This window comes from Ips typographus, linkage group LG8 (assembly GCF_016097725.1).
Source record: "Ips typographus isolate SLU linkage group LG8, UJ_Ityp_2.0, whole genome shotgun sequence".
Lineage (NCBI taxonomy): Eukaryota > Metazoa > Arthropoda > Insecta > Coleoptera > Curculionidae > Ips > Ips typographus.
Genome location: NC_138429.1, coordinates 8,060,258 through 8,073,418, shown reverse-complemented (window position 1 = coordinate 8,073,418; position 13,161 = coordinate 8,060,258). Strand labels below are relative to the sequence as shown.

The 13,161-nt window shown below is 34.0% G+C and overlaps 1 protein-coding gene across 1 annotated transcript; it reads left to right on the top strand.

Moving 5' to 3' along the window:
• The first annotated feature begins 443 nt into the window (after positions 1–443).
• LOC145732475 (cytochrome b5 domain-containing protein 1) lies at positions 444–1,812 on the top strand. Its single transcript, XM_081984761.1, has one exon. It carries the CDS (start codon positions 1,084–1,086, stop codon positions 1,756–1,758), a length of 675 nt encoding a protein of 224 aa, XP_081840887.1. The 5' UTR covers positions 444–1,083; the 3' UTR covers positions 1,759–1,812.
• The last annotated feature ends 11,349 nt before the right edge of the window (positions 1,813–13,161 follow it).

Genomic DNA, 13,161 nt, shown 5'->3' with positions numbered 1-13,161 from the left:
TGGAATTCAGTTTCAACAGTTGATCCGATTGTTATCAACAATTGAATATTTTGATATGCCAATATTTAGAGTTTTGCTTTAGTTTCCAATCTTTCATTCAGTTTTCCACTTGAATCTGATAGAAACGACTCACCCGACAATCACAGTTTAGTTAAACCTAACTAAAAACTTAATTTAGTTTGATGGAGTACGTTTGCAAATACTTTGAAAATCTGTACATCATATTTAGGAACACTTTGTATACTTAATGTTTGACATTATAAACTAGAGTTGAATGATCAAATAAATAGCTAAGAATTCTTTATTAAACAAAAGTATTAATGATTGTTATGACAAACAAGGTGAGCATATTGATTCCTTCTCAAAAAGTTACATGTTTATTACTAGGTGGCAAGTTGACTAAGAAATTGAAAAAAAAATTATCGTATAACCTCCAAGTTAAAATATCAATTATTAAATGAATACAAACTTGTTGAAAATGGATTTTTCTTTTCTAAGTGCCAGTTACAAACATCACTAACGAGACCCAGTGAACTACTAAATAACAAAAGGAAAGGATAAGAGACTTTTAAGCCGGAAGTAATGTCTGCCTCAGCATCAAGTTGTGTCGCCGACAAACAATGGATCATCAGTGAACGATGTTCTCTTGTTTTGTGTTTGTTTCTGGAGCCCACAGGCCTAACCTGTCCAATTAAGCTTTTATTCTGCTTCAGTCCTTTTTTTTCGGTATAATGCTACTCAATAATGCTAAGTCTACATGTGCAGTATTTGTGTTGATCATAGCAGAGTGAGTAATTTGTGATTGGTCCAAAAAGCAGTTAGCTGCTCAAACTTGCAGACTTTCAACACCTCCAGCTCCGCAGTGAGACGATTAGCATTCCGAATGCCCGGATTTCATAAACAGTGGATAGAATTGTACCTAGAAGCAGATTTTTAAAACCATTTCCGTCATTTTGGCTGTTCCAGACGTAACCATGATTGATAACTACAAAAAAGCAGCTTGCAATCACAAACTACCAACATGCTATAACTGACCATCAGTCATTCATTGTCAATATATTTTTCAACTGACGTTCATTCAATATGAAAAAGTTAAAACACTGGCCGATTTTTGCGCCGTTTGAAGTGGTGGTACACAACAGTCCCCATGATTGTTGGATATCTTTCCTGGGCAAAGTCTTCGACATTACCCCTTTAATAGCTGAATACAATGGCCAAAAGTGCATTAAACCATTACTGGCCATGGCCGGTAAAGATGTTAGTCATTGGTTTGATCCTGCCACCGGAGATATCCAACATTACATTCAGCCAGAAACTGGCGTGAGAGTTCCTTACTGTCCTCATGGAGTGTTGCCAGATGTTTCATGTGAAGTTCCTGCTACGTCCTGGAAACCGTTAGATGGAGTTCCTTGGTGGAAAAATGAAAATTACCAAATAGGACTTCTCAGCAAGAAAACTCGGCCAATTCGAATTATTAACATGCTAACTCTAGCTGAAGTGACCATTAACGTTTGCTGCGAAGACACTTTCGGACGTATTTTGGAAAGGTACACCTTGTTTAACAGCGATGCTAGCAGTTACACTTGGAGGTACCTGGATAAGAATATCGACATGTCTAAAACCATGGAGGAAAACGGAATTTCCGATGAAAGAGATGTATTCACTGATTTAGGTTTACCGCAAAATTTCTATTTACCCAGTATTTTTCTCTACTACAACGACGATATGAAATGGGCCATCAAAGATGATGAGGATTAACTACTCACTTTTTTGTACTGAAAGACTGAAGTAAACTTAAAAATCTTTCCAATTGTCGGTTAGTTCAACTTTTGTTTCAGCAATTTATACTTGGGTGTAACTATTTCTTGTAAGAGACAAAGTAGTTCTGGAAAACAAAAGACTGTAAAGCTTTCAGGGAGTAAACTTCTTACTTGTTTTATTAAGTTTTCGAGTTGTTCTCGAGAAAAGAGCGAAACCCGACGGATTTAATAAAACTGTCGGCTTGTTTCGATCTTTAATGGCCTCTTCAGATTCTTAATAGAACTCTGACGGTTTTAAGTGGCAAGAATTACCTGACTTTCTGGTTAGTTGCGAAAACGACTAAAAACTTTAATGAAATCCAGACGAATAATTTTTTTTTGTATAAAAGGCTTTAATTAGGGCTTGAATAATCGTTACGTGAAATAAAAGCGAGTAACTTTTAAGTAAGGCTCGCTTTATCATTCCGTTTTGAGTAGTCAGATTTCAGCATCCGTACATTTTAATTAATGAATTAATGTAGCTCGACTCTTAAGCAGTGTTTATGTCACGATAATTACAAGAGTTTCTGTCGGCAGATTATCTTTTAGACAGGACCGGAATTTTAGTAATTATATTTACTTTAATTGTATCCACAATTAACTATAATGATCCAAATTTTTACCCTGTATAGATATCAGTAATTAATTTACTCTATCACTTTAATCCAAAAAATTACACATAGTTTAGCCAGTGAACCAGAAAAAAAAAACTAATGAATAGTCTTTAAGAGCTAGATTCGGTTGAAACAGAATGCTATTTTAATGGAATTTTCTGTGATATTAGCTGATAATAGCATGCAAAATAGAATCTTACGAGTGTCAAAGAAATTTATAAATTTATTCATAAAGCAGCTTCAAAAACGAATTCTAAACGTCAAATTTACCTTCAAATAATTTTATATGTTGTACCAATTAAAACAGTGCAGTGTCGTCCACTTAATAATGAAGAACTGTCATTGGCGTTAACGAATGTAAATTTAACTATAGATAGACACTATAGGGTGGCCAAAAAAGGACTTTAAATGCTACAATTTACATACTATTAAGTGGAACTTGACGAATTTATTACTAAACAACTATTAAGTTAAGTTATTTGACACTTGCTACATCATCATTAGATCAAATAAATAGTACCAAAATGGCGGCGGATATCCAGTAATCCACGAAGGCAGAAAAACTATCACTTTTCCAAAAAATTCTCTATAACTCGCTTATTTGAAACATTCTGATTAAACACACCGTAATGATAAAAGAAAGCTAATGAATGGGGCTATCACGTGACGTTAACAGGACCAGGCTAAGTCATACAGGTTGGCCACTAGAGGGCGTTAAAGTTATTTTTTTTTTTTGATATCTCAAAAATGAGAGACAGACAGACGATGGGAGACAACTTTTACTACGTCACTCCCTTCTATTGACATATGGAATATGACATTTAAAAATAGGCAGGCAACAACGCTTACAAATATAAGTATTGGTTAATACTACAATAATTATAAATATTGGATTTAGTTTGAGTCCGTTTCTGCCTTGCATCACATGAACCAACTCCGCCCAAAATTGCGCCCGAGGAGAAGTTAAAATGTAAATAGGGACTTGGATCTTATTGCCATAAAAAGGGGGAATAACGCTGGGTGTAAACCCACTAATTAGAGATGTCGAGCTAATTATTATTTATTCGTTTTGTCATGTCGGGGGCACAGAATAACCCGCGTAAATGGTGGCGTAAATACGTCTTTGTTGTCAAGAATTAACTCTTTAAGCTACACCCCAATAATTGGGCTTCTTCTAGTGAAAACGTAAATATCTTTGCAAAGTTGGTGTTTTTGAACAAGCCCTAAGTTTACCGATTCAACAAGGCAAGGATAAATCCCTTTTTGAAAGCCTTTTAAGACCGCCTTATTTAAGGGAAGGAAGTAATTTGACGGCGGGCAGGTCGACTTGTTAAAGGTTCTTAATAAAGTAGTTTAGTTTATGTGAGTGAGTGGTAAGACTTAATGAATGTAGCTCGCAGGACAGTGGCGTAACCTGCTCAAACATACTTCAGAAAGTTTTGAAACTGAGCTCTTTCACTTTTAAAGTGCTTTTTTTGTACTTATTTGCTATGCATTGGAACCCTTATAGACCAAAATAAAAATTTGCTAAAATTGCAGTTTTGACAAAAATTTAATTTTTATACTTTTCGAAAATTCGTAGCTCTTTTATTTGAACCCTCAGGAAATTCGTTCATTCGAAAAAGCATGAAAAATACTACAAAATGAGTTAAAAATGGCCTCTCTAGCTCTTCATGTTACCGAGATATTGAATTTTCTAAAAGTACTTAAGAAACACCTCTAATGCTCTAAATTTTTTTAAAAAGTGAAAAATTTGAAAGTACTTTTTTTGTGCTTATTTCACCCAATTTAACGTTCCTTGGTGTAAATATGCCCTTTGCTGTGCATTGGAACCCTCCTGGAGCAAAATAAAAATTTGCTAAAATTGCACTTTTGACAAAAATTTAATTTTTATACTTTTCGAAAAATCGTAGCTCTTTTATTTGAATTCGCAGGAAATTCGTTCCAACGACAATCGAAAAAGCATAAAAAATACTACAAAATAAGTTAAAAATGGCCTCTCTAGCTCTTTATGTTACCGAGATATTGAATTTTCTAATAGTACTTTCTATTATTTATTATATTATTTATTATTTATTATTATATGAAAGAAGTAGTAGTCCATATTCTTTCAGTGGAGTCGCAGGAGTACGAAAGGAAGGAAATGACAAACAGTCTTCTCCACAATACTTTATTATGACCTTAGATGGTAAGGTCTGCTCAACAAGTTTCGGTCACACAAATGACCATCTTCAGGAGCTCAAATCAGTCGACCAATGTGACTACTGTCTTTTTACAAGGGGAGAGACAGAGAGACCCATGTTATGAAGAAATAGTGAAATTAACAAAGTTAAATAGGTGAACAAAGCTCATTATGGATATAGTTATTTTTTCTCCATAATGAGCTTTGTTCACCTATTTAACTTTGTTAATTTCACTATTTCGTCATAACATGGGTCTCTCTGTCTCTCCCCTTGTAAAAAGACAGTAGTCACATTGGTCGACTGATTTGAGCTCCTGAAGATGGTCATTTATGTGACCGAAACTTGTTGAGCAGACCTTACCATCTAAGGTCATAATAAAGTATTGTGGAGAAGACTGTTTGTCATTTCCTTCCTTTCGTGTTATTATTATATTCTTTCTGTTTTTTTGAAAAGTGAAAAGTGCTTTTATTGTTCTTATTTTACCTAATTTAAGGTTTTTTGGTATAAATATTCCCTTTGCTGTGCATTGGAAACCTCCTGGAGCAAAATAAAAAATTACCATAATTGCACTTTTTGCAAAAATGGCATTTTTTCAATTTTTGAATGATTGTAACTTTTTTAAAACACTTTCACCCTACAAGCGTCTTTATACACAGTATTTGTTTTATTTGAAAAAAATTTAAGGACGCCACTGTGATTCCAACGATGCCATCCAAAAGTTTTCATACGACAAACTTGGGGGAGCCTACCTTACAGGGGTGTAGGCTGACTACTAACAGGGTGAATTAGTCGAAGATTAGGGCACTACCCTTCGCCTATTCACCGCTCTGATATCAAAGATGGCTGATTCTTTCTTTGGCCAACTTTGTTCCCGATTTAAGAATATTAAACGGATAAATCAGGGGCAGTCAAGAGGCGGTAATAGTATATTACACACCGGGGTGGGAAGAGTTTCATTACTGTCGAGAGATTAGTTAGATAGCCGAGACGCGAAGCGTCGAGGTTTAGCTAGGATCTCGAGACAGGAATGAAACTTCCTACCGAGGTTTGTATACTATTTTATTTACAACCATCATATTTCTATCAAAATTTACAAATCATTGTTTCATTCTGAACATATCTAGAATATTAGATTTAACAAAAAACTACCAAGCAGTCATTTTTCTATATGCTTTTCTTCTGCTTTTCTGTTATGCTGTCCCAACGTGCCATGTCTTCTGAAGCTGTTGCAAGTAGTTCACAAACCTCAGTCATTCAGCAGCAAATTAATTTGTCGACCAAAGAGACAACTGTTGGAGACGCCAGTGCTGGTACTGGCCTAAATATTTCTATAAACACTTATAATAATTCAAATGTAACCATTAATTTCAATAAGTAGTTTGTTTTAGTTTAGATCATGTTAATTTTAGTATTGTAATGTATTATAGGCATTATAACCGTTAGAATGCATACAATTCGAGTTGTAATCCAGGACATTTTTCTCAATTTATTATTTGCGAACTGAATATCGATCCGACTTTATCTGACATTTAAAAAATTTGATTCAATCATCTTTTTTTTTTAAAAAAATATTAACAATCACAATTTTAGAGGGCGGGAAATGAGGGCGGGAAGTGAGGGCGGGAAGTGAGGGCGGGAAGTAGAGGTGCGCAATATGATACTTCCTAACCTTCAATGACGTTAGTAATGACAGCATTACATATATGGTTGTAAATAAAGTAATTTTATTTTCAGGGTGTTGAAATATTACTTATTATATTTTCATTCAAAACAAGCCAATATCCGTCGTGTTTGACAATTGACAGTTTTAAATTAAGATACAGATCATCGGATGTGGTGTGAAAATATAAAAAAGCGACAGCCAGTCAAGCCGGATAGCGAATCCCGGATTCCCAAGGGAAATATACCTGCCTCGCCGCCTAGAAAGGTGACGCCAAGACAGGGAGTCGCTGAAATATTAGCCAACTTTTCGTATGGACGAGCGCAGTCATTTGTTTTATGTAAATAAGTATCAAAAAGTTTGTCGTTTGTTATTTTGCTTTGCCGTTTCTTTCGGATTGGTTTGATAGGAAAAAACTTTGTTTTTCCCTCGCGTAATTTCGTTGCAACAAGCTTGTCAACCGACAAAAATATTATCCGATAGGGAAGCTTTATTTTGGGGTAAAAAAAAATCATTTTAGTTGATGTCAGAATTCGAAATCCGTTATTAACTCAAAAAATTATGGAATTTCTAAAATGCTAGAAAAGTAGACTACACGTCGCCCCGCTCCCCTGGATTTAATCTTGACATAACATTATTGACCGATTAGTAAATTGAAAAATTTTAGTTTTCTCTATCTTATTGGTCATTGTTGATCTCGGTCAAAAATAGAGTCTAATGTTTAGTTCAAGTCTGACACAAACACAACAAAAGAGCAAATATTATTAACCTAAGTTAATAATAAAGTCAATGTTTATTAAGACATATGAAATATACTTGACTTGACAGAGACAATCTAGTAATTAACTAAAATGAAAACTGACTTAATTAAGTACATTTTCGCCTGTTCAGTCAATATTCACGAAAATTCAATCCAAAATAAACTGACACTAGAAATTAACTAACACACAGTTTGTATTATTTGCTCATAGTGTACGGGTTTGAGGTTAAAATGCAAACAAAAATCGTCTCTTTTTTAGGGAAGCCACTCTCCAATCCCCCCCTGTATGGAGAATAATTTGAGAGGAGTAAAGATTAGCCAGAATTCCGCGCATGGATATGGCAAAAAGTGATTAATTCCACATCGTTCCGCCTCTTGTTCGTATCTCATCGATGTTGCATTCAAGTTATCATCGTTTTATTGCTCTTTTTATTCGATGCGATGCCAATGCGGCCTCCATTTTACATTTTCTCTGATTTACACATGTGATTGATCGCCAAAGCAAAGGCTTTTTACGTATCCCGACAGAGAGGCTGCCTTTTTATTTTCGTTCAGTCTCTCCGCATATGAGTATGTAAATTAATGGGATTTCATTACCTCATTCGACATTTCTGTTATTTATCATTTTTTGGTTCAGGAGACAGAACTTCGAATAAGTCTTGTTTAGTTTCACTTCTACTTTAGGCAGCTGAATGCAGAAAGTGAAGAGTATCGATTATTTGATTTGTTGCGTCAGTTTCGTGAAGCAAAAAAAAAAGCAACGATTATGCGAAAGAACTGAATCGGATAAAAGCCCTCAAATGAAAATAGCAAAGATGATTAGGGCCGGTATACTTAGCCACGATTACGGCACTATGGGGTGTCTGTTTACAATGTCAACAGCGGCACAAAAGGGGGCGGCAACAAAGAGAAGATCCACTACTGTTTCGTGGCATCAAAGAGCGGCTATAGAGCGATCACTTTTTAAGAGTCAATCAACCGAATGGTGTTTTTGTAACCGACACTAGATTACTTATGACTACTATACGAAACTAAAATTCAAACGTTAAATTATGATACCTTTTTGGTAACAGCTGCTCTCAGGTTCATAGCTTTATTTTGGTCTCAGAGAATTTTTCATTCATATTATATGAATAAAGGTTATTGTGCTAATAATTGGTCTTTTGTACTGCACTATCTATAACAATAACAATATTTGTTTTTGAGTTTAATACCTCGATAGTTAACTGTCTAAAAGCTACGTCCAATTCTCGAAAGTTAACCATCACATAACAAAGGCAAATCATACAAAGTATTTCTGAAACTGATCGTTAGCACTGAAAGAGCACTAGTACTATTTGCCAATCTGACACCTGACATTTGACATTAGTCATGACAAGACTCAACTTTTGAGTCAGATTATAGTTTGTATACTTTGTTATGTACTATTTTATTTTCAACCATTTATCAAAATCTCATCGAACTTTTAATAAATCATTCAGTTGAAATATTGATTGCTAATAGTCTCTAACAATAAGGTAGTATAGGTACGAGAGTAGTTATTCATAATAAACGACTGGTGATTTGTTTACAATCTTGACAACGTCAATATTGTGTTAATCTGTCTATAATATTTTGAGCTAAAACGTTTCTTAAAATGCTTTTAACATGGAGATTTCTGAAGACGCAGATGTGACTCATCATCATCTGAGCTGCGAGCTGTTGCAGAGGTGGCGACCCAGTCTCTTAACTATAAAAAGTAAGCCCTGAATATGACAAAACGCATATTGACATTCACCCGGGTGGAAAGTGACATTTACCCGGGTGGAAAGTGAGTACTTTCCACACACTTTCTTCCACATACTTTCAATACACCGAGTGGAAAGTAAAAGCAGGTACTTTTCATGTTTCCACCTGGTTTACTCATAAGAAATAACGTTATAACATACCTGGTTGAAAATAAAAACATTTTACAACGATTAAGCAAAACAACATTGGTTTGATTTGTTTTGAAACAAATCTTAAAAAATGGTAAAGTCCTTTTTTTGTACTTATTTAACCTAATTTAAGGTCCTTTGGTATAAATATGCGCATTGTAACCCTCCTGGAGCAAAATAACAAATTGCCAAAATTGCACCTTATTTAAAAATAGCATTTTTTCAATTTTCGAATGATTGTACCTTTTTTATTTCAACTTTAATCAATTTCGCTAAAACGCCATTTGAAAAAGCATAAAAAATACTACAAAATGAGTTAAAAATGGCCTCTGTAGCTCTTCATGTCACTGAGATATTGAATTTTCTAAAAGTACTTAAAAAACACCTCTAATTCTCTAAATTTTTTTAAAAAGTGAAAAGTTTTAAAGTATTTTTTTGTGCTTATTTCACCTAATTTAAGGTTCCTTGGTGTAAATATGCCCTTTGCTTTGCATTGGAACCCTTATAGAGCAAAATAAAAATTTGCTAAAATTGCACTTTAGACAAAAATTGAATTTTTATACTTTTCGAAAAATCGTAGCTATTTTATTTGAATTCGCAGGAAATTCGATCTAACGCCATTCGAAAAATCATAAAAAATACTACAAAATCAGTTAAAAATGGTCTCTCTAGCTCTTGATGTTACCGAGATATTGAATTTCAAAAAGTACTTAAAAAACACCTCTAATACCCCTCATATTCATTCACTTTTGTTGAAAAATGGAAATTTTTAAAGTGTTTTTTTTTGTACTTATTTTAACTAATTTAAGGTGCTTTGGTATAATTATGTCCTTTGCTGTGTATTGGAACCCTTATGGAGCAAAATAAAAAAATGCCAAAATTGCACTTTTTGAAAAAATATAATTTTGTCAATTTTGAACGTTTTGTAACTTTTTTATTTGAACTCTTATAGATTTCACTAAAACCCCATAGAAAAAGGTAAAAAAAAATATATATATATAATTATATTCAAAAATAAAAATTCCTAATGCTTAGTTTACATGAACAACGTTTACGTAAATCTCTGTACAGTGGGTCTAGTTTGTAAATGGTCAAAAGCAGCAGCTTTCAGCTTGGTGCTTTTTCCTGACCAATCACAAATTACCCACTGTGTTATGATTTACTCAAATGCTGCACATGTAAAATCATAAACGATGTTTATTTTACTTATAAATGTTCTGTAAAATGTAAATTTATACAGTGTGGAACAGCCAAGTGGAATAAATTCGATAAGACGAATAAATGAGAGCGTGTTGGGAAAAACGCTTGAACACGTCGATTTGTATTTTTAGATGCGCATTTAAAAAAAAACTTATATAGGGTGTGTCATGTGATAGTGGCCGATACCAACTTTCTTATTTTAAATACATCCCCCTGTATATTATTAGTTTTTTGGATTCTTTAGAAAATTCTAGACATAATTCATGTAGGTACAATGTCCCATACCTATCTTCAACTGTTTCGGAAATATTAAGTGTTTTCAGATGTATTACAAAAATTAACATTAAAAAAAGAAAATTATTTTATTTCACAAATAATGTAAAAAAAAACAAAAAAACATTAATTTGCCATACCCCACGGGTGATGTACAACATTTTATCTACGACCATCAGAAGCAGCGTAAAGTAAGAAAAAAATTAATATTTTGTGCAATGTGAACTATTTAGGAACGTCTCGTATATGCTTGCTACGGGTAGTTATTTGTTACCCTTAAATCTTGTCATCTACGCTGTACTGTTTTGGTGTTGTTGCTATGGTGGCCATTTGTTTCCACATATCACTTAAGCGACAATTTAACAGTGTCAGTCACAAATTTTTAAAAGTGCATTTCGTTATGAACATGTCTGAAGAACTTCCGTCAGATATTGAAGAAGCTGCCGCAAACGTGGTATCTGGCTTGTTGCCTGCCAAGTCAAAGGAGAAATATGAAAAAATGTATCAAAGTTATGTTTAAATTCAATAAACAATTACAGCAGAAATTTTCATTTAAAGTTGTTTTATCGCACTAGTGCGATAAAATCGATTATTATCGCACTAGTGCGGTAAAATCGCTCATTACGTAACTCAAAATGAGCTATGTAATGAATGATTACCATGCTAGGAGTAGATAAAATAATTTTCTTTTTTTAATGTTAATTTTTGTAATACATCTGAAAACACTTAATATTTCCGAAATAGTTGAAGATAGGTATGGGACATTGTACATGAATTATGTCTAGAATTTTCTGAAGAATCCAAAAAACTAATAATATACAGGGGGTGGTATTTAAAATAAAAAAGTTGGTATCAGCCACACACTCAATTTAAAAAAAAGAACAAATTTTTTTAGGTAAAACCTCAAAAAATTATCTGTGCAAATGTGATTAGTGTTTCACTCCACTGTATTTAATTTAATAGCAAAATTTATTGCGTCCATTAATTTAGTAAATTAAAGTTTAATCACGTCATTAAAACGTAGCCCCGTCATAAAATTAATTACACGTAATGTTGCCCGTAGAGTTTTGCCAGGATAATGCGCTCTAAAGTTAAAGTACACAAGGAGATTATTAGTCAATTAAGTTCAAATGTTTCCAAAATAGCTGCAGGAAGTAAAGTTATTGGTTTTACTTTTGTTCGGGGCGGTTTTGCGTTTAAAAGGTTGGCCCAATGGGTCTGGAAAGGTTTGAACAATACTCGATACACGGGAAAAATTAATAAAACGTCAAAACTTAAAAAAAAAAACCTTTTTCGTTAATGGGAAGCGGGAGGGCTTATTCCTGGGCCCGCTAATGTAATTTGTTCATCTGAACATGTTTAGTGGGCTTTCGCGTGACTGCCACTTTTTCAAAAGGCTTCGCTTTTATTATTCTTCGCTCGCTTTTATCTTTTGTTAATTATTTTTATGAATCCACGCTCTCAGCTTTAATGCCTTTTGTTACACGGCCACGCATAAGGGATTAACGTCTACCCTATAACCTTACATGTCTATGTATGCAAAAATTGCCTTTTTCGATTACATATAGATTTGAACGAGTTGACCAGAAACATATTTACTGTTGAATGAAGATAAAAACTATTTCAGGACCTCAATTCAGACAGAACTCGTTGACATTGGCTAGTTCCTATCACATTCCCTTCCAGTGTTTCAATAATCCTCCCCCAGAACACGTGATTTTGACGGATATCTGAGTGGTCGAATTGACTGGACTATTATAGTTTCACACTTTGGTGCCAATCGAACTTTTATCCCAAGAGCGTTTCGTGTTTATTTCCCTTCATCATTATTGCGAAACAAAAAGAACTAATTATCGGGCATCACTTGATGTACTACCGGTCATTATAAGCCACTAAGTAGATTAAACAATCACTTAATTACGGAATCATTGATATACGACCATAATGAGGCCCGAAACCAACCCGAGGCCACTCCAATAAAGCGTTAATTAGATTACGCTCTTAATTTTCCCGGTTCGAAACTACACGCAAAACAACATTTTTATATGTGCCACTTCTAAAGTATCTGGTGCCGATTATCATGGACTTTAGTCACGCAATTTAACGAAAAAAAACGCGTCGAAACAAAAGGTCAGATTTAGTTTTTGTAACGGAAAAATCAGACATAAAAGAGGACAAATGTGTTTAAAAACCTCAAATTTAAGGCACTAAGTTCTTTGGTTGCTGTTTTTTGGAATGAGCCTGAGTGTATTTTACCAGTAAGGTAAAGTAAAATTCAATCAATTTCGCCAGTAAATTCCAATTTGACCAGTAAATTTATGGGTCTAATTAAAATTTGCTTAAAAAATGTCTCTTTTTTTTGTCATGACTCTCATTAATTTGAAAGTCATAAATTTAACTTACTACACTTTTCATGCACCTCCTGTATAGTACCGACACTGACGAACTGTAAAACTTCCACTAAACAGTTCTTTACGAACTTTTTTGCTCACTTCAAAATTTTTCGTAACTTTAGAATTTGAGCTTTTTAAATTTGAGCACCCTGTAACTCGGTTATTTTTGGAAGTTCAGGGAGATTGAACCACTCAAATTAACCGTCTTCAGCTCCTCATTTTAGTGGTGTAAAGCAAAAAAATCTATCTGAAAAATTGCGTACAGGGTGACCAAAAACAGTCAATCACTATACTTTTCATGCACACCCTGTATACTGGAAGCAAAAACGGTCCTTCAAACTTACGGTGCTGAATTAAGGAGTT

Coding starts and splice junctions, on each gene's coding strand:
- LOC145732475 (XM_081984761.1), top strand. CDS start 1,084: ATGAAAAAGTTAAAACACTGGCCGATTTTTGCGCCGTTTGAAGTGGTG.